The sequence below is a fragment of the Notolepis coatsorum genome (genome assembly GCF_963971535.1).
Source record: "Notolepis coatsorum genome assembly, chromosome: 10".
In the NCBI taxonomy this organism is placed as follows: Eukaryota; Metazoa; Chordata; class Actinopteri; order Aulopiformes; family Paralepididae; genus Notolepis; species Notolepis coatsorum.
This window is the reverse complement of record NC_140174.1, coordinates 76,972,949-76,993,955: the sequence shown is the minus strand read 5'-3', so window position 1 is coordinate 76,993,955 and position 21,007 is coordinate 76,972,949. Positions and strand designations below refer to the sequence as shown.

Sequence of the window (21,007 nt, the reverse complement as noted above, 5' to 3'; positions counted from 1 at the left end):
GAGGGGAGGGGGGGTATAGGGGTCTAAGGGAGGGGGGGGGGGGTGTATAGTATATTAGGCTCTCTCTGGTATAAATAGTGCAACATAAACTGGGACTTTCAGAAAGAGTGTTAGCGTATTGCTCCCCTTATCAAGAGACGGATTTCGGCAGATAGTGTTACTCAATAAAGGTTACCTTGTTAAATAGGGTTGTGGAATATTAATAGAAATCTAGTCCAGAACATAATTTTTATGTTTTAGATAATTGACATGATGCCAAAAAAAATTAAATTATAATAATAACATAGAGTAGTAGGCTTATTGAAATATTTTGGATGAGTTTCCACATAAAAGTGACTAAAAGAGAATAGGAATTTGCTTTGTTTATTTTTTAAACAAAACATTTAGCAACTTCCAATTGTGACGTGGGGATTTACGTATTACTGTATAACAACATACTGAAAGATGGGTATCCTTTGTATACCATATATTGTAGCTCTGATGGAAATAATGTTTCCATATGACTTATGCTATATCAGTTTGATAAATATAGCTGTTACACAAATAGAGAATGGAAATAAGAGCCCTTAAAAAGGAAAATTCCAGTCGTTTTCTTTTTTTAATGTGATATTCAGATGGTTATCTGATCTGAGCGCAGTCCAGATCCAGGTGAAACTAGAATGCCTAGTTGTATTTGTCCTCTGGTACTGTAGGTTAATATCCCTACAAACATCAGACAAATATAGCCATTGCTAATGCAAAATTCACTGGAGTCATAGGGCAACCATGACATGTCTGTAAACAATTATCATTTTACATAAAACAAGGTGTTTTTCTGATGTTAATTCAAGGTGATATGACCAAGCACTATGACTCCAGTCCATTTAGCATTATTGTTGGTTAAATGTTGCTGATGTTTGCAGTCCCAACTTCCCATGCAGTCCCATTTCACCTGGTTCAGGCCAGTGAACCGTCTGAATATCACATTACGAAAAGAAAATAATCTTTCAAGTCCTACAAATATAAAATGTGACTTAAAACATTCATCAGCAAAACACATGTGCAATCCCTTCATAATAATGTTACGTGGAAACATCAACTACATTAGTGACACGTTGCATGAACTTCTAACACTACCTCCACTGGTTAAAAAGACTGCAGGAAAGATCTGATGAATTCACTAAGTGCTGTTATACAATTGATTCTCGTAAGTTTTCCGGTAAGATAAAGAACTTTTGGTAAGGGGCGGAGTGTAACACAACCTCGTTGGTGATCTCTACTGGTACAACCATGAGGTTTGGCCCAATGGGTTCTGGCTCATTCTGGAACGCTGTAGCATAGAACAGAAGTTCTTGCTCGTCAGGGTCCAGGCTCGGCAGCGCTTGCGACGAAGCCTGCTCCATCTCCTCCGCAAGGTCCACGTTACTCCCATAGAGTGCGTTCATCTTCCGTGCCAGCAGCCCCTCTTTCTCCGGCGGCTCCTCGCTCTCCTCCATCTTCGGCCGCTTCTGGGAGCGCCGCATGAAGGAGGCGTGGTGTATAGAGCGCTTTAGGAGGTGCCTGCGGTAAGCCCTCTGGATGACCACAGCGGCCAACTCCTCCTCTTTGCGGCGTAGCGTTGTGGTGATGGGTGCAAAGGAGTCCGAGCTGGGGTTGCTCATGAGGAACTTAGCTTCGATGCTCAATCGCATGGCTGTCATCTCCACCGTGTCCCCCAACACCATCTCGGTGACAGCCAGCAGGACGTCCAGGCAGTGGATCCTGTCCCCGGTAACCAAGGGCAGGTCCATTTGGATCAGACGGAGTCGGTTGGGCTTAGCCACCTTCAGTGGCTCCTGCAGGGCGTCACAGAAATCATAGAGGCGCGAGTAGCAAATGAACTGGGTGCCGCCCACGTCAAATTTCTCCCAAGTCTCGTCAAACATCTCAAAATCTTCCTCACACAGTGCATCACCGCTCGTCTCCTGGGCCACGTTGAAGTTCTCCAGGATGATAGCGATGTACATGTTGACCACCACCAGGAAGGAGACGATGATGTAACTGCAGAAGAACATGATACCCATCCCCGGGTTGCCACAGTTACCCTTTACATCCGTGCCTGGGTTCTCAAAGTTCGGGTCACAGTCTGGAGCTTCCCTGTTCAGGATTGGGAGCAATAGGCCATCCCAGCCCGCCGATGTTGTAATCTCAAACAGGCATATGATGCTTCCACCAAACGTCTCAAAGTTAAACATGTCATCAATGCCTGCCTGCTTTTTGACGTAGGCAAAGTTCGACATGGCAAATATGGAGAAGATGAACATGATTAGGAAGAGCAAGAGGCCAATATTGAATAGGGCAGGAAGTGACATCAATAAAGCAAACAGCAGTGTCCGAATACCCTTGGCTCCTTTAATGAGACGCAGGATTCTGCCTATTCTGGCCAGTCTGATTACTCTGAACAGGGTCGGCGACACAAAATACTTCTCTATGATGTCTGAAAGCATTATACCTGAAATGAAAGGAGATAGAGAGAGTAGTTAGAGAGGATATCTTCATAGCCGTGCTTTGAATAGTCCACCTAATAAATTAAAAAATAATAATTTTTTTAATAAATGACGTGATCAGTGACAAGAGGGTAATAGAAATACAATAGTTGATACAATTCTTGAACTAGAGGAGCAAACTCTAAATATAGATATAACTCAAAACATATCAGACAGGGCAAGGCCACGTAAGACCTTAAAAACTGTGGAAAACTGGTGTTTTATCTTAAATTCTTTTTATTACATTTACAAACACCATTCGTTTTCTCCAGAGAGATGTGATCTGTTCACTATCAAGCTGACAGTGATGTAGCCACTTAACCCGTTCACTACCACACTACAGAAGGTTAACCCTTTACTATCACCCTTTGTTGTGTGGCAGTGAAAGGATTAACCTTCTGTATTGTCGCAGTGAAAGGGTTAACCGTTTGGTAATGCGGCAGTGAAAAGGTTAAAATGGTTGGTGAGGTCATTTTCTAAATAATTTTATTATTATTATTATTAGTTTATATGGATCTTTTCTTTCCACTTTAAAAAGCGATCATCTTAATCTACCTGTTAACCACCAGCTATGCACAAGATGACAACGATAAAAATCAACTATCATCTTAACCCTTTCACTGCTGCGCTACCAAAACGGTTAACCCTTTCACTGCGACAATACACAGAAGGTTAACCCTTTCACTGCCACACAACAGCCGGCAACCGTCGGTTGTGTGATAGTAAAGGGTTAACCTTCTGTCGTGTGGCAGTGAAAGGGTTAATCTACCAGTTTACCCACCGGATATGGACAAGATGACGACGATAAAATCAAAAACGTTCCATCCATTGGTAAAGAAGTACTGCCGCAGGGCGAACATCTTCAACAGGCACTCTCCCGTGAAGACGATGATGAAGGCCAGGTTGATCTTGAAGAGGAAGTCCTCCTTCTCTGGACTCTGGTTGTCAGTCTCCACCATCATGGTCACCATGTTGAGGCAGATCAAGACCATGATGAAGATGTCAAACACCTGCTGACTGATGAAGTCAAAGACTAAGCCTTGGATCAGGTTCTTCAGGAGGCGAAGGGGTTAGGGGAGGGAGAGAAATACAGATTTCATGGGGTCATTAGGCCTGTTCACACCAGCACTGAGCAGACTACAAGGTTAATGCAGAGGTCAGCGATGACGTTGTCATGCCATGCATGCCAAGCTGATGTCTCATTGCACTGGGATAGCTTCTCTTAGTGACTGATGTCTCATTGCACTGGGATAGCTTCTCTTAGTGACTGATGTCTCATTGCACTGGGATAGCTTCTCTTAGTGACTGATGTCTCATGGCACTGGGATAGCTTCTCTTAGTGACTGATGTAGGGATGGGAATTGATACGATTTTATCGATACGATTCCATTATCGATTCTGCTTATCGATCCGATTCTTTATCGATTCCCTTATCGCTTCCTGATAAATTTATAATTGAAATAAATAAATTGGAAATGCAACAGAACTAAGCTGGTTAGAATAACAACATGCAACTTGACATTTATGATTGTCATTTATCATTTATTGTTGAGCCCCCATGTCAGAAAAATACAAAAACTGTAAACAATTTATTAACTATACACTTAAATAAAATAATGTATTTGAGATTCTCTTAAACTAATTTAATCTATTGAACTGTAGTTGCATTCAACAGGTCGTTATTGCAAAAGAGAATTTGTTATCAATAACCTACCTGTATAAATAAAGGTTAAAAGTAAAAACATAACTGACACATAAGTAACATCTCTAGGAAAGCAATTCACCTACCGAAATTCCGAGGCTTCTACCTCCTCTGATGTCGCACACGCACGCACGCACGCACGCACGCACGCACACGCACACGCACACGCACACACACACACACACACACACACACACACACACACACACACACACACACACACACACACACACACACACACACACACACACACACACACACACACACACACACACAGAGACGGCTCCCTCCCCCGAGCCAGCCCGTGCCAGCTCAGTGTTCTCTCTCAATCTCTCTGTCATGAGCATGGCTATTTAGCTAGCTAGCCGCTAACGTTAGTTTACCAAGTAAATGAATGACTAGGATGCAAAGCCCTTTCACTTTTCACTGCACATAGAAAAAGTGGGAGAATTTCGGGAGCATGTGCGACCAAAAACGGTCGCAATTTCGAGCCCTTTAGGTTTGCCTAGTCAAGGAATCAAATAGTCTGCTATGGCTGCATGCGTGGCGCTAACGTTATTGTTTTAAAATGTGCAACTGTCGGAAAAACATGGCATCGATAAGAGGAATCGATAGTCACAGAGGCATGCGATTCCAGGAATCGGACAATTAGGAACCGGTTCCCATCCCTAGACTGATGTCTCATTGCACTGGGATAGCTTCTCTTAGGGCGTTTTCTCATTAGGAACAGTTGGTCCGTTCCGTCCTCGAGAACGATAGTCCCCCCTTCCCCGCTGGCCAGCTTCCTCACTACCAATCTCGTGTCGTCCCTGAGCACACTAAAGGGAGCAACACCCCAATACACCAGGTGGCGGTATGCACCTAGTCGCTTTGCTATAGCTGGCGCTTCATCCCTTCTTTGCTCTTGGATAAAGCATTTCGGGACAGAGCGGCGTAAGTTTAGCGAGTTAGATGACGCAACAATAAGCACTCCCTACGGCCCCTGATGTCTGTCTGTGTCTCTCTTTCTCTCTCTCCCTCTCACAGACACACAATTCTCCACTTGCACAAATTGAAAGTAGGCACTTCCGGCTGACTTCCGGTTGCCAATAGTACTTCCTGTCCCATCCAAATACATTGGTTTTAGCTACTTTTCTCCCCTTATTTAAACAACTTTGTCGGCACAGAGAGGCAATGAAACGTTTGTATTATTATAGTATAGAATGTATTTAATAAGCAAACGTTTGTCAGCAGGGTTTTTGGGCTGTATTTCATGTAAAAACGTTTACTGTTAGTTTCCTTGCTCAGCCAGCATTAGCCTTCATTAGCTAACAGAAGCTAGTGGTTAAACAGGCCGGATTAGCTTTGAGCTAACTATCTTTCCCGACCCATGTATTCCCATTCTAAACATAACGTCAGTTTACAAAACATGACCTGTCTATATAACGTTGAGGAACAAATTATAAGTGTGTGGGTGTGTGTTTTGGTGAACATTGGACTGCAAACAGAAAATGCATCACAGTTAGACAGTAGCTACTGTTAGCTGCCCTCCGGATTAGCTTTGAGCTAACTATCTTTCCCGACCCATGTATTCCCATTCTAAACATAACGTCAGTTTACAAAACATGACCTGTCTATATAACGTTGAGGAACAAATTATAAGTGTGTGGGTGTGTGTTTTGGTGAACATTGGACTGCAAACAGAAAATGCATCACAGTTAGACAGTAGCTACTGTTAGCTGCCCTCCGGATTAGCTTTGAGCTAACTATCTTTCCCGACCCATGTATTCCCATTCTAAACATAACGTCAGTTTACAAAACATGACCTGTCTATATAACGTTGAGGAACAAATTATAAGTGTGTGGGTGTGTGTTTTGGTGAACATTGGACTGCAAACAGAAAATGCATCACAGTTAGACAGTAGCTACTGTTAGCTGCCCTCCGGATTAGCTTTGAGCTAACTATCTTTCCCGACCCATGTATTCCCATTCTAAACATAACGTCAGTTTACAAAACATGACCTGTCTATATAACGTTGAGGAACGTTATCTCCCGGGACGAGTAGCCACGTTAGTTAGCCAACAACCAGCCAGGCAGCGCCGTTATCTCCCGGGACGAGTAGCCACGTTAGTTAGCCAGCAACCTGCTCTCACCATGTCTCCCTCCCCAGCCCCCTGCTCTCATCCAGTCCCCTGCTCTCACCATGTCTCCCTCCCCAGCCCCCTGCTCTCATCCCGGCCCCTGCTCTCACCATGTCTCCCTCCCCAGTCCCCTGCTCTCATCCCTGCTGGCTAACTAACGTGGCTACTCGTCCCGGGAGATAACGTTCCTCAACGTTATATAGACAGGTCATGTTTTGTAAACTGACGTTATGTTTAGAATGGGAATACATGGGTCGGGAAAGATAGTTAGCTCAAAGCTAATCCGGAGGGCAGCTAACAGTAGCTACTGTCTAACTGTGATGCATTTTCTGTTTGCAGTCCAATGTTCACCAAAACACACACCCACACACTTATAATTTGTTCCTCAACGTTATATAGACAGGTCATGTTTTGTAAACTGACGTTATGTTTAGAATGGGAATACATGGGTCGGGAAAGATAGTTAGCTCAAAGCTAATCCGGAGGGCAGCTAACAGTAGCTACTGTCTAACTGTGATGCATTTTCTGTTTGCAGTCCAATGTTCACCAAAACACACACCCACACACTTATAATTTGTTCCTCAACGTTATATAGACAGGTCATGTTTTGTAAACTGACGTTATGTTTAGAATGGGAATACATGGGTCGGGAAAGATAGTTAGCTCAAAGCTAATCCGGAGGGCAGCTAACAGTAGCTACTGTCTAACTGTGATGCATTTTCTGTTTGCAGTCCAATGTTCACCAAAACACACACCCACACACTTATAATTTGTTCCTCAACGTTATATAGACAGGTCATGTTTTGTAAACTGACGTTATGTTTAGAATGGGAATACATGGGTCGGGAAAGATAGTTAGCTCAAAGCTAATCCGGCCTGTTTAACCACTAGCTTCTGTTAGCTAATGAAGGCTAATGCTGGCTGAGCAAGGAAACTAACAGTAAACGTTTTTACATGAAATACAGCCCAAAAACCCTGCTGACAAACGTTTGCTTATTAAATACATTCTATACTATAATAATACAAACGTTTGATTGCCTCTCTGTGCCGACAAAGTTGTTTAAATAAGGGGAGAAAAGTAGCTAAAACCAATGTATTTGGATGGGACAGGAAGTACTATTGGCAACCGGAAGTCAGCCGGAAGTGCCTACTTTCAATTTGTGCAAGTGGAGAATTCATATTTCATTTAATTTTACTCCACCTATTTATTGGATTATCTGTCTGATAATGTCTGTCCGCTAATGTCGCACCGAAAACGACCAAAGCTAATTCCTTGTATGTGAAAACTACTTGGCAATATTTCTCCATCACCGCAAATCCGCCCCTCAATTAATTTCGCCGCGGGGGCATAATCCCACGGGACAATGCATTGGGAACTTGTTTGGCATGATGAGACATACCCACATGAATATTATTGCACGGATCGGAATACGGGCGTGCGCGTGGGAGCTTGCGCAATGATATTTGCAGCAGGTTGACAGTGATATTTGCGAGTGCTCTCTTGACTGAGAGAGTGAGAGAGACGTAAGCGCTCGGCTGAATTGAAACACAGCTACCCTCGTTGGAGCAGGTTTTACAGACTACAATCCCAAACAGACCTAAATAATATTTTTTTATTGAAGTATGAATACAACTCTATTCTGGGCAAGCAGGTTAGCACCAACAGAACCACTTGTTACAGCAAGCCTCTTCTTTGTTTTGGTACAGTTGTTTGCACATTTGCGATCGTTCCGTCGCCGGGGACGCTGATTCGATCACAAAACCACATTTTCAAGTGGTCCCGGCATAGAGCGAATCAGCGTCACGGGCGCTTCTCATTACACTACTTTTGGAATGGAGCGTTCTCATTACACTACTTTGGGGGCAATCGTGCTCAGATTCGACCCCGGATGCCTAGTGAGAAAGCCCTCTTAGTGACTGATGTCTCATTGCACTAGCTGTTGAGACAGAACTTAAACGGTAAGTTCAGAATTTTTTACACGTAGCCCTATTTCCTACTCATCAATGGTGTTGTCAAAGGGTACAATCCATTCTCAGCACAATTCCTTAGTTACTACAACTAATTGAAGTAATGGGGCCACACACATTAACATCCAAAGTACAGACTGAAGAGTGGCCCCATGCTTCACAAAGGTTTTGTGGCTAACTAACCAGAGTTGCTGGTATCCAGTATGAAGCACAGTATGGGAAGTAGGGCTGTCCCCGACTAAGGATTTGGATAGTCGACTTTGATTGGCCGAAATGTGCAGATAGTCGACCTACCCCCCTGAATCCAAATAGTTTTTAAAATATATTATAAATATATATATATTTTTTTTATTCCATTTTGTGGGGGGTGCAGCTGCGACAGCCCATATCAGGGCAGTTTTTCTGACTTTTTGCAACCGGCACTTTGGCGACCCCTAGTGGCTCGGGTGTGCATATTTTGTAATACAATTTATATATCGAATTGAAGGCTTATTTGTTGCCTGTCGATAGCGACAAAATCCGACAAAACCGCTCAGCGGAAAAACTGAGTTTTTCTTTGTACACAGTTTACCAAAATCACTCCTAATCACTCATCTCTGAATGGATCTTTATGAATTTTGGATATGTACTACATAAGGCTTCAGGCTATGGCTCCGTCTGGATTTGTAAGCCATACCACCTTCTGGGGAAATACTACCTCTGGACTACTAACTAGTAACTACTACAGAAAAACTTGAGTAACAAGTTTTTTTTACAACTCAAGTTCAGACCTATGTAACTCTATTACGTTAGCACTAAAAGTGAATTTCTTTCTGGAATCAGAAACTTCAGAATGTCATCTTTCAAAAGAGACCAGGCTCATGCATGTGCTATAAGTAAAAAGTATGTTGTTTTGGTTTGCAAAAATATTATGCAGTCCTCAAAAACTAAAACTAAAATGGCCAATTTTGGGGGCGCTTGCTAACAGGTTATGTCTGAAGGAGTCGACTCAAGGCTCCTTGTCCTCTGCGAAAGCATGCAATTGGTCCACTGATGGATACATCTTGATATTTGTCTAGTCTAGTGTGTTCATTAGATGGGTGAAATCCTCTTTCAGTGCCTTCAGTGTTTTCTTAGGCAGTTAGCCTTGCTGGTATTTATTTTTTGCATTTGACTAAGAGGTTGGCAGTCGACTACGGCTCCTTTCGATCGATTAGTCGACTATTCGGGGTCAGCCCTAATGGGAAGTGCTGAGAAAGGACTAGGAAAAAGGGCTAGGCATGTGTAGCATCCTGAATATTCTGCTATTTATTCAGAAGTGCTGACTTAACCTGTTACTTCCCCTGTGTGCACAAAGACGTGATAAACAGTGTTCCTCTTTGATATCTCGCCCAGACTAATGATGTGAGGTGCTCTTCTTCCTCCGGCTTCGATATGGACCATTAACGTGACATTGAATCATCTTTCTTCCTGCCTTGAGTGTCCCATAGTGGGACCAGTTTGCGGTCGCCAGCAGGGGGCGGTGGTGGCAGGCGGAGCGAAGGAGAAAGGAGCAGCGAGTGAGAAGCTAGTTACCTGGAGGGCGGAACAGGAGGAAGTCCTCTTCGACAGTGAACTCGAACGTGAGCGGACGTGTGCTCTCAAAGAGCCCCGTTGAAGAGCAACGGGAGATAATAAGTACTTTGCTATAACACGGGTTATCCTAGAAGTACAAGCGATAGAGAAGTGTGTGAATAAGTGAAACGGGTTATCCTAGAAGTACAAGCGATAGAGAAGTGTGTGAATAAGCGAAATGGAAAGAAGAACCAACTTCAGTAAATAACGTGTTATCCTAGAAGTTGAAGCGGTATATTAGCTTGCTGCTAACGGCTATAGTGACTCTGAGTACACCACAAGGCGAGCGTTGCTGAAGACAGGTGGTGCCTATAGCACGTTGCGTTAGCTGTATAGGCGACAGCAGGAGGGTCCACCAAGACCCACAGTTTAGCTGTGTTTAAGGTAGCAAACAGTTTAGAGCGCGCCAGCTCAGTCATCAGCCCCGCAGTGGACGTCTCGTTGACGCAGCCAAGGACACCTCTTCTTCCAGCAGAGGTCGCCACAACACAGCACGCTCCTCCAGTTCAGCCACTGCCCCTGCTGCCTACCCCCGCTTGCTGGCTGTTCTCGCGGGATCGCCCGACGGCCATCTTGTCACCCGGACGAGGGGTGGTGAGAGTGGACCCGCCATCTCGGTTAAGTACAGCGGTACTTTGTGTGCCAAAACAATATTTATTTGAAGTGAACGCTAGCAACCAGCGTCTAGGGGTACCCCAACCATTATAAGCCGGCTTTAGCTTAGGTCTTTTGTTTGGTAACGTGGGCCCACATGTGATTTATTTTTGTATGGTAATAATATTGTGATTTTCTTGAATTCCCATTGAACTCCTTAATATGTGCCTGGGTCTTCCCCTACTCAAAGCGGGGCTCTTGAATTAATGTACTGAGCACTAGGTGCCTATTTTGGGAATAGCGTCCCCTGTATTGTGAGTGAGAGCACCCGGTGCCTACTGTGATTATACTGCATATGAACCACATGAAGTTATAATCTGTAATTGCTACTTGACCCGGCCTTATATAAAGGAGACGTAGATGGGAGCACGGTGTGTGTGTCTATTACTGAGTCTTGTTCTAACCTTTGTTGACCGGGTAAATATACACACATTACTTATGTATCAGCATTACTATTTAACCCTTCCCACCCTATTCGTATCACATGGTTAAAGGTCTCTACAGGTTGTCAAGGAAGGGTACTGCTTTGGGGGAGCGCAATATCTTTAGTCAACTAACAGTCACCAGGTGTGGGAGGGCTAACGGAGGTACTGGGGGAAGTGAGAGTGTGTGGGGAGCTACTGCTGACCGCCCTGGAGGAGGCGAGGAGGACCAGAGTACCACCCCCCAGGTTAGTAAATCCTGGGCCCCCTACCGCTCCTGCTGCCCGCCCTCCAATTCGACGTTCCGGGCCCAAAGACGGGGGTTCAGATAGATTAGAATCTACTGCATCCCGCTACCAGGTGGCCGTGTACAACCACTCCCATAAAGCAGGGATAATCCACCCTGCTACACATGCTTCATACTTCATGCGGTCTGTGTGGTCTACACAACCTCAATGGCGATATTGTGCAGTTGCGGTCTGTACAAGTGTACAGGGCTTGAGCGTGGAGCCGCACACCTCCAAGATTTTGTAACACAGACTTATTGCAATGATTGACGTTGCTATGGTGGCAGAACGTGCACTCCGTTCTTCAAGCCACTGTCAGCAATAACTACAAAATGACTCTGCGTTTACAGAGGCCTGAGCACACCGCCTGCACCGCGAAGACCGTAGATACGGCGAGAGGCACGGAACACGTTTTAGCCTCCATTTTATTGTTGAGGACCAATCATACAACAACATGACGGGAGTTGAGTAATGGGAATATTTTTAGATGTGAAGCATGACATGTTGTGTTCCATTCCAGACATGATGAAGGCTTGTGTAATATGTTCCTCATTACATTGATGAACAGGTTTTACTTACACCCTCTTGTGCAGGATGGATGTGACACAATTTTGCCATTTTACAGGAATAAAGAATGACATTTTGATATGAAAATATAAGAAAATATAATTTATGTATTTATTTCTGCATACATTGGTACATGTACAGTAGCTGTACAATACATCCCAAAGTTAACATGGGGAGGGGAGATTACTTTTACGCTTAAACCACGAGCAGCGCAGTTAGATAATAGATTCATTTGTAAAGTGGCACACTTCACAACCCACAACACTAACTGCAAATATGTGCACATCTCCAGATTTGTGGTTAGATCAACTAATCTGTTAAGAAATGCCAGAGATACAGTCATTTAAAATGTCACATATTTATAACTAGGTATTATAAGTTAATTGTCATTGTTTACATTTTACACCGCACACGTTCTTTATTCTGGGTGGAAGGCTGATCAGTCTGTAGTGTGAATAATTGGAATTGCTTTTCTGTCTTTCCAGCAAAACACATCTCCACCAGTCGGAGACCGATAAATCAACTTCCGAACGTGAAAGTAAATTATGAAGCTCTTGAGTAGATATTATTGTCATTGCTGACATTAAAAGGTGTTGGAGAGGAATGCTGTGACATACCGTTGGCCGTGGGATGGGCTTCGGTTTCTTCTTGGCACCAAGTTTCTTCATGGCCTCGTAGTATTTCTTCTGTTCCTCAGTCATAAAGAGGTCCTTATCTCCGTGCAGAGGCAATCCAACAAATAAGATTATCATCGATGATCCATATATAAAACGTCTGTTAATACGTCAAGTATAGATGGAAATGACAGTGAAAGACAGCATCTCGAATAGTGTAATTAAAAAAATGCATGACACCCAATGTGATACTTATCTTTTTCTTTTGCTGATTGAAATTGTCAATAATGACACCGATAAAGAGGTTGAGTGTGAAGAATGAGCCGAAGATGATGAAGATGACGAAGTACATGTACATGTAGAGGTTGTCTTCATATGAAGGCTGTTCCCCCACCTGGATGTTTACATACAAAACAACATGCAAGATTGCTTTATCTATAATACATTATGGGAAATGTGCTTACCATCTTCACCAGTCAGACAAGAAGCTTAGCACAAATTAATGGAAACGGATATGGACCAGCTAGCCTATAGCTGTTGGCCAAAAACACCTCTTCCAGAGTTTTAAGCTAGGCTAGTTGATCCGTATCCGCTTCCATTGATTTGTGCTAAGCTAGGCTAGCGTGCAGCTGGATAGCTTTCAGGACGTTGGCATATTCCTTTAAAATATCACACACCACAGCGAGAAACATAATAAGATATATACAAAATATTTAGTCACAAGGGAAAGTACCAAGAAACATCCTTAATTTCTTTGTGAACTCTTTCTTCTTCTTGGTCCATTTCAACAACGTTATCATCCATCCTTACACCATACTTTCCCTCACTGCTACAAAAGGATTTCAAGATACCTCTCTTTGGGATATTTTTTTCTTCAAATTACCCCGTTCTTTCAAAGCAAAATTGCGGAATGAAATTATATCAATGTACTGGAACACAACCCTTTAACCCTTTGGTTGCCGGAAACGTAGATCTACGTTTTTGTCTTGTTATTTCTTTTATTCGCTATTGCCATTCATAATCCATCGAAGCACCTTGTGTAGGCTGTCCTGAATGTGTCTGAGATAGCAGACGGTCAATACCGCCGCCTAACGCCTTGCAACCGCTATTGCACTCCATTTGAAACGATGTGGTTTGTTTTCTCGGCCGAGCTGCGGCGTGGGGGCGGGTTCTAAACACTTCGGCAAAACAAGCGCTTGTAGGGATGGCTTGGACAACTGACCCCGCCCGCCCGTTCATGTGCAATGCCGGATAACGTTGGACAGGATCGTTGTCTCCGGAATGGCGATCAGATAATTGGATTATTCTTTTTGCAGTACATCAGAGACCAGGTAAGGACTCTATAGTACCAATCTTGCGTTGATCCGATATTTTTTTCCCGCGATCGCTCTCTGTCTGTGTTTTATGTGTGTGGACCGTGTCCCGTTGGTCACATCACGGCACGGATGGGCACCCCGCTCCAAGCCCCCTTTCATGCATGCATGATGAAAGATAATACCGATAATCTAGCGTTTATTTCAGATTGATTGTTGATCCAAGCGAGGAATGGCAACGTGTTTAGTGAATTCCAATAAAACGCTGTTTTCGCGTCTTTTCATGGGGTTACTCAGAATCACTCAAACTATACTCATATTCCCCACGGTATAAAACGGAAATGTACGGATGAAAAAATGATCTGTTTTTTGCATGTTGACTGGAAGAAACTCACTGACAATCGAAAACGTTATTAGATCCATCCATAGCTATAATATTTAATATAGTTTTTAGCACTGCAAACACAGCATTCTCCCCATTGAATAGAACGCTGGCACTGACGGCCCACAGTGCCCCCTGCTGACTGGCAATCAATGTGTTAATAGAATTCCTTAATTTCCTTTGGTTTCAAAAGGGACAAATGTCCAGAGGAATCACAGTGATGAGAGCAGTTTGTGGCTCAACAAAGTCCAATTCATATCCAGTAGATATGAATAGAAGCCTACCTCTCGTGAATCCACTGCAGCGTACATGATGTCCATCCAACCTTTGAACGTTGCCTGAAAATGCACAGAATTGCTTCAGGGAAGATTTACAGATCTGTCTGATAGTTTATTACATCACACTGTTTGTTCAAATGTCAAACTTCGATTCGAAAAAAGTTTTTAGCTGCGAAGGACCTCTATGACTGACAATGTCACTAATTCACTCACTCATTCAGTCACTGATTCATTCACTCACACTTAGCCGCTCTGGCCCCTAGTGGCGTTGCTTGACGTCAACGTCAATCACACTTCCACACAACGTCGACCCTAGGCACCCAGAGCTAGCCGCCTCAAGACCACGGTATGAACGCTCCTGGTAGGAAAACATTAGGTTGAACACCATTACATTTTACTGACATTCTGGGCCATGTTTATAGGTTAGCTAAGTATTTAAGTTATTGACACTCTGAGCCGTGTTTATATGTTAGCTATGTATTTAAATGAATGACATTCTGAGCCGCATTCATACTTTAGCTGAGTACTTAAGTTAGTGACATTCTGGGCTGTGTTTATATGTTAGCTAAATATTTAAATTACTGACATTCTGGGTCATGTGTATACATTAGCTATGTATTTAAATTATTGACATTCTGGGCCGTGGTCATATGTTAGCTAAGTATTTACGTTATTGACATTCTGGGCTGTGTTTATACGTTAGCTGAGTATTTAAATTATGTTATCTAAGTATTTCAGTTACTGACATTGCATGCGTGTGTTTGTTTACAACTTTACATATGTTTTCTTGTTGTCCAAAATACTCCTGGTGGGTATTACTCTTGAATTGAGGAGACAAACCAGCTTATTGGCAAATCAATGTTTATAGGTGAACTAAGTATTTGTAGATTGGCTATTGGCTACTTAGCGATACAAGGGCTTTGCGAAAATACTCCTGGCGGGTATTTAATTTGACAAGTGATTCTGTAATTGTGGAGACAAACCAGCTACAAACAAGTATTATCTATCGTATAACATATTCTCTCAAACTATATTTTTCCTTACACATACAGTACAACAACAAACATTTCCCCTTCCCCTGCCAACATCTACCCCATTTGCAACAAATAGCAATTGATCTCTAACGCTGCACCTCGCCACCTCTTACAGTAGGCTTAATGTTATATCTTTAAAATTAGTTTGCACTAATTGCATTGGTTTTATGGCTATTTAGTAAACTTGACTAAAATGTATGCAGCACCAGCATTAAACTTAAATTTTGGCCGAAATGTTGTTAATAATACATCAGAATTATATAGCGCTTTTCCAAATGCTCAAAGACGCCAAGTTGGATGGGATCACCATCTCCTCATTTATGTAATTTAAACAGGTTATTACCTCTGATGTCAGACTCATCTGCAATTTGTTGCATTGTTAACTAGCTAACGTTTGATATATTGGTTGATGTATATTTTCTCAGATAGCTTGTATATTTAGAATTTGAATACAGGCTTCAATAGAACAGACACCAAGCGGAGCATAGAACACTGGTATTCTGATGTGACAACCCTTCCTTCTTCTATAGTTTCCTTGCCGCAACTCCCCCATTAATGCCTGTGATTCTCTGCACCTATGACACTACGTGTCCTCGCTAAGTGAAACGTTTATTTCGAGATGGCGCTTTCCGGGGTGCGTATCGCTGAAGCGGTCCTCACTATTTGCAGCAGGGAGAGGTACCCCAATCCAACGTTGTCGTAGTTGACCTTGACGTTCACCCAGCGGGCCTCCTGCGTGGCCTCTTTGAGGGCCAGGCAGTCGCTCCTGTTGTTGACCAGGTCCATGGGGAAGAGCTCCTCCGTGGTGGTGTTGACGCAGCGCCAGAACTTCCCGGCGAACAGGTTGACGCCCATGATGCTGAAGATGAGCCAGAAGATCAGACACACCAGCAGCACGTTAAAGATGGAGGGAATGGCCCCGACGAGAGCGTTCACCACCACCTGCCCGGGGAAGAGGATGTTGTTTTAAGGGAAGCGGGTTTGTATTGTTACATTTTAAAACCAGCTTCACAGTTCACCGATACGCTCAACAATGATGCACGTTTATCTACGAGGTATCTACTTATACAAGCGGTAGTGTATCCATTTAAGTAGTAACTCTATTATTAGCTATATTATTAACACCATGTACGCCCGGAATATGTTCAAAGTTAAATTATTATAACAATAAAATGCATTTCATGATTTTCTTTCTTTTTGATAGAATAAAAAAGAATAAGACATTTGAATAATTTCCTTTGTTTGGACAAGTAAGTAATACAGGTAACACTCACTACTAAGTCAAATTCAATGTTGGTATTCTTACCTCAGCCAACTCTGTTACAGCACTCTGTTACGTTACCCTCTGTCTACATCCCAGGTGTAAGCATGCAGTCAGCAAACATGGTAAGGAAAAGCCAGTCAAGTTAGTATAAGTGCATTCAACATCATTATGTTTAGCATCTTTGTACATGAACGCTAGACGTGCACGAGTTCATTGTGTAGTCCTGCTACTCAGCTAGATTATGTACATGTGTTTCTGTTTCAATTAAAGCCCCGTAACTCACCCTCATTCCTTCAAATCTGGACAGCGCTCGGAGCGGCCTGAGGGCCCTCAGTGTTCTGAGAGATTTGATTGGTCCGAGATCATCGTAGCCCAGCCAGTTAGCACCCAAACTAATCAAGGAAACCTGTGGCAGAATTGAAACATTTCCTATTCAAGTGTTACCACCGAGTTGAGCCAAGAGACATGGGTTGCATGCTAAGTTGCAAAGTAATTTGTCACATGACCCCAACAGCTAATAAGAGAAAAGTAAAATGCTTTCTTTTTGTGTGTCTTCACCGTCCTCCAACCATCACCATTCTCCAATTTAGTCGTTATACCAATTCCCTTCCTGGTCGTTGTGCTACCCTACTGTCTGTCTGGGGAGGGTGTAGACTACCCTACTCTCTGTCTGGGGAGGGTGTAGACTACCCTAATGTCTGTCTGGGGAGGGTGTAGACTACCCTACTGTCTGTCTGGGGAGGGTGTAGACTACCCTACTGTATGTCTGGGGAGGGTGTAGACTACCCTACTGTCTGTCTGGGGAGGGTGTCTGTCTGGGGAGGGTGTAGACTACCCTACTGTCTGTCTGGGGAGGGTGTAGACTACCCTACTGTCTGTATGGGGAGGGTGTAGACTACCCTACTGTCTGTCTGGGGAGGGTGTCTGTCTGGGGAGGGTGTAGACTACCCTACTGTCTGTCTGGGGAGGGTGTAGACTACCCTACTGTCTGTATGGGGAGGGTGTAGACTACCCTACTGTCTGTCTGGGGAGGGTGTAGACTACCCTACTGTCTGTCTGGGGAGGGTGTAGACTACCCTACTGTCTGTCTGGGGAGGGTGTAGACTACCACACGCCTCCTCCGATACCTGTGGAGTCGCCGGCCGCTTCTTTTCACCTGACAGCGAGGAGTTTCACTGGGAGCTTCTCCCCCAGATCCCCTCCCCCCCTCTCCGGTAGGGATCGCTGTTGCAACGACCAGGACACACACACACCACGGAAATGTAACCCTGGTGACTGCGGTGGCAAGTGCTTAGACCTCTACACTACCCAGACGCACCAGTCAAATGCTTTCTTGTGTCAAAATTACAAAGACAGGCCAGAAATAAAACAAATCATCGAAACTTACATCCACAATAAAAAAGTCCAACCAACACCAAGCATTGGTGAAGTAGGTCTTGAATCCGTAGGCCACCCATTTAAGGAGCATCTCAATGATGAAGACGTAGGTGAAGATTTTGTCTCCGTACTCAAGGATAATCTTGATGGTCCGCCGCCTTTCTATGTATATGTCTTCAAAAGCCTGCCAAAAGAAAACATCACACACTTAAAGGTCGAATCTGTAATATCATCAAACAGCGACCTCTAGGCAAAAGAGCCCCGCTTACAGTAGGTACAGTATTGCACTTTTTTGACATTTATTTTCGTTTCTGTCTCATATGTGGGTTGGAATTGAGTGAGGATTAAGGATGATAGGGAGAGGGAGAGAAATTCACAGTGTAATAAGCTGCAAACCCACATGTCAGACTAAAACAAACAAATGTAAACGAAGTGCAATACCAATACCAACTTTTTGCCTAGAGGTTGCTGTTTGACGGCATCACAGATTCTACCTTTAAAGGGAAAATCAAGCCTAAAATATAATTCACATGTTATTTCTATAATACTGTGCAGCTCAGTTTTGATGTGTGCATATGAACAAGTCTCTCCTTAAGCTGATCACCTCAGAGACAAGACTGTAGTGATGATGTCATCAAGAGACATTATGACAGTACCCATGGTGATTTGACTGATTCATTAGGACATTATGACAGTACCCATGGTGATTGGACTGATTCATTAGAACATTATGACAGTACCCATGGTGATTGTTGATTGTGGGCGGTGACTACAACCAGGGGCTGATATATGCAGATCAGTGCCTTATTCACGTCAGCAAATCAGAATGGCTTAGTTCAGTGGGGGAGGATCTCGTGACATGTGAACTGGACTGATTGACACAGACCCCATTGATACAACCCCACATTGCTAGAAAACAATGCTAAACACTGGAAAAGGCGATTTATAAGACAGGGGACCTTGATCATTGGAATATCACAATACAGAGTCTGTGTTAGGGTGGATTTTATCTTTAATGGCTTGACAGTTATACTGAATCAATGTTGGAGGACACTAGTCTGTAGTTTACCCTACTACTATTTCACAAGTAAAACTAATTTAAATTACATCATAATTACATAAAACATTTTGTTTGTTAAAGCAAACGCTACTACTGTTATGTGAGACTGGGTGTAGCTACATGTAGCAGCACACATGAAGGTGACACAGGAAAGTGTGTTTCAAGTTCAAGTTTCAAGTTTACAAGTACTTGAAGTTGCCGTGTTCAGTAGACTGAATTGGAATTATAATGTAGAGAGCTTAAAAATAGAGGAACATAAACAAACCATACAGACATATTACAAGGCGTACGCGGGCGTCACTATGCACAGTAGACACTACATACAGACGTATTTCAAGGTGTACGCGGCGTCACTACTCACAGTAGACATTACATACAGACGTATTTCAAGGCGTACGCGGCGTCACTACTCACAGTAGACATTACCTACAGACGTATTTCAAGGCGTACGCGGGTGTCACTACGTGCAGTAGACATTACCTACAGACGTATTTCAAGGCGTACGCGGGGTGTCACTACGTGCAGTAGACATTACCTACAGACGTATTTCAAGGCGTACGCGGGTGTCACTATGCGCAGCAGCCACAACAACAACATATCAGCAGAGCAACAAAAGCCTTTTGTGTGCAAAATCCAACATAACTGTATAAAATGTATACAAAAAGAGTGTGGAAAAAGTGCATTAATACTGGTTAAATACTCCTTGCACTGGCTTCCTATACATTTTAGAATTAATTTCAAAGTCCTGTTGCTCACTTTCAGAGCTCTGCACGGCCAGGCACCAGAATATTTAACTGACCTGCTGGAACCATATGTGCCCAGCAGGACCCTGAGGACAGCTGACCAGGATCTGTTGGTCATTCCGCGCACCAGGCTGATCACCAAAGGTGACAGAGCCTTTCAGTCTGTAGCGCCTAGACTCTGGAATGCCCTTCCTCGTGGCCTAAGAGCTGTAGCGTCTGTTGAAATTTTAAAAAATCAGCTAAAACATTACTGTTTAAACAGGCCTTTGGGTAATGTTTGAGCTTCTCCTTCAGGTATAGAATATGTCTTTTGTTTTGTTTTGTTTCTCTGTGATGCATTGTGTTTTGTTCTGTCTCTTATCTCTTGAATGGTTCTTGCTTTTTATTTTATTTTATTTAATTTCTGCTGTATGTAAAGCACTTTGTGAGTTGTCTCTGTGAAAAGTGCTATATAAATAAACTTTACTTACTTACTTACTTACTTACTTACTTACTTACTTACTTACTTACTTACTTACTTACTTACTTACTTACTTACTTACTTACTTACTTACTTACTTACTTACTTAAATACTAAATACTGTTTGATGTAGTGGTCTGTGCTGAGAGTTTGTCTTCTGTGGTTTGTAATTAACTACCAATGAAGTGCCAATCTCCATCCAAAGATCTACATTTAACTAATGTCTCTGTGTGAGTGGGTGGGTTAGTGTAGTGGTAAGACCACTCACCCTGCGACTGCAATGATTGTTGGTTGGACTCCAGTTTGCAGCGTTTGTTTTGGACTTACATTATGTACCTTTTTTCCTTTGGTCGATTAGTACTTTATTTACTTTTTCAGATGAGACTGTGAAATGGAGATCTTCAAGATTGTAATACTACCTTAACTGCATAACTAAAATAAGCTAACTACTGAAAATCTGACTTTAAAATGACCATTGCGACAATTGCAAAACGTTGCGCCGTAACTGTACACATTGTACTTCACGACACACACTACTGTTCAGTTTGCTGCGGTGCTAGAAGCGCTCACCAGAGCTCCACTGCTGAGGAGGATCATGAAAAATGATAAAGCTCTCAAAGTAGTCGTGCTCTACAATGGTGAAGCAGGCCCTGCGGAGGTTCCA

General features: G+C 43.1%; 1 protein-coding gene across 1 annotated transcript in view; it reads right to left on the bottom strand.

The window, feature by feature from the left end:
• Window positions 1-1,169: 1,169 nt before the first annotated feature.
• Window positions 1,170-21,007, bottom strand: part of scn4aa (sodium channel, voltage-gated, type IV, alpha, a) — a gene marked incomplete at its 3' end in the record, with an annotated part of 112,566 nt that continues 92,728 nt past the window's right edge. The window contains 10 exon segments of the mRNA XM_084323065.1: window positions 1,170-2,470; window positions 3,286-3,556; window positions 12,436-12,533; window positions 12,685-12,826; window positions 14,412-14,465; window positions 16,100-16,381; window positions 16,987-17,109; window positions 18,091-18,264; window positions 20,914-20,943; window positions 20,945-21,006. Coding sequence (XP_084179191.1) covers window positions 1,170-2,470; window positions 3,286-3,556; window positions 12,436-12,533; window positions 12,685-12,826; window positions 14,412-14,465; window positions 16,100-16,381; window positions 16,987-17,109; window positions 18,091-18,264; window positions 20,914-20,943; window positions 20,945-21,006 — 2,537 coding nt within the window.